This window comes from Diospyros lotus, unplaced genomic scaffold (assembly GCF_014633365.1).
Source record: "Diospyros lotus cultivar Yz01 unplaced genomic scaffold, ASM1463336v1 superscaf2, whole genome shotgun sequence".
In the NCBI taxonomy this organism is placed as follows: domain Eukaryota; kingdom Viridiplantae; phylum Streptophyta; class Magnoliopsida; order Ericales; family Ebenaceae; genus Diospyros; species Diospyros lotus.
The window spans coordinates 245,835-247,183 of NW_026267105.1; the positions used below are offsets into that span (position 1 = coordinate 245,835).

Genomic DNA, 1,349 nt, shown 5'->3' on the forward strand with positions numbered 1-1,349 from the left:
TTTTCATATATTGTGATATATGATAAAAAAAGTTAATCTTTAATGTAATTCCGAGCATCTTTAATAGATAAATAATTAAAGAGGTATAAATAAAAAAAAAAATATATGAAAAAAAAGTTAATCTTTAATGTAATTCCAGAGCATCTTTAATATATGAACAAGATAATACCACAAATACTTGTGATTGTATAAAGGCAATACCTAATTCTAATCCAGAGAATGCAATTATAAAGGCTAATGGTAATAATCCTAGGATAAAGAAAATGATACCAGAACTCATAATATTGTATGTAAATCCACTTAAGATATTTAAAAGCATATGACCTGATAATATGTTGGCTGCTAATCTTAATCCTAAAGATACGTTTCTAGCTAAGTATGAGATAAATTCAATTAATACAAGTAAAGGTAGTAATGCTAAAGGACAACCAGCTGGAACAAATAAAGAGAAGAATTTTAATCCGTGCTCTTTGAATCCTAAAACTGTTGCACCTAATACAACAGTAAAACTAAGTGAGAATGTTAAGATAAAATGAGATGTTGAGGCAAAACTGTAAGGAACCATTCCTATTAGATTGTTTATTAAAATGAAAATAAATAATGCATACATAAATGGAAAGTAAGCTTGACCATTTTTATTATTAATTTGGCTTACAACAATACCATGTATAGTTGCATATAGTGTTTCTTGACTTAAAGATCATTTGTTTGGAGTTATTTTAGAGTGGTTAGTTGCTAAAATACTAAAATAGAAAGTAATGAAAGCAGCAATAGTCAGGTACAACCCTATATTAGTTATAGATAGGTTCATGTTTGCTAATAATGGTGTATCAATACTAAATAAGTTCCTAATTTCGAACTGGTCTAGTGGGCTAAGTATTGTGATGTATTTCATGTTGTTATATGATGTTTACTACAAGTATAAATTTTATAAATTGTTCCGAAAAAAAAGTGTTACCATAAAAAAAAAGGTTTTTTTTAATATGTACTAGGCATAAAGTTAATCCTTATAACCTATAATCTAAAAATATAAGGTAATAAAATTATGAAATTATAGATTAAATTTCAAATAATAGATTAAATATCAAATATAATAAATCAAATATACTATTATATATTTTTATATAAAAGTGATTTAAAAAAAAAATCCCATTTCAGGTTATTATGATTCAAACATAACAAATCCTCAACTCAAATGAGGCGCCTAACCAACCTGGCTCTAACCCGTTTATAATATACAAAATACTCTATAATAGTAAGTAAGAGATGTTTTTAATAAAAAATAAAGTTGTACTCAACCTTTAATGTGTATTATAATGAATTGTTATATCGTATCAGCTCAGCTGTAT

General features: G+C 25.6%; 1 protein-coding gene across 1 annotated transcript; it reads right to left on the reverse strand.

Moving 5' to 3' along the window:
* Positions 1-50: 50 nt before the first annotated feature.
* Positions 51-895, reverse strand: LOC127793300 (ATP synthase subunit a). The gene is given in 1 exon segment (XM_052324148.1): positions 51-895. A coding segment is annotated over 1 exon segment (771 nt). The 3' UTR covers positions 51-124.
* Between the last annotated feature and the right edge of the window lie 454 nt (positions 896-1,349).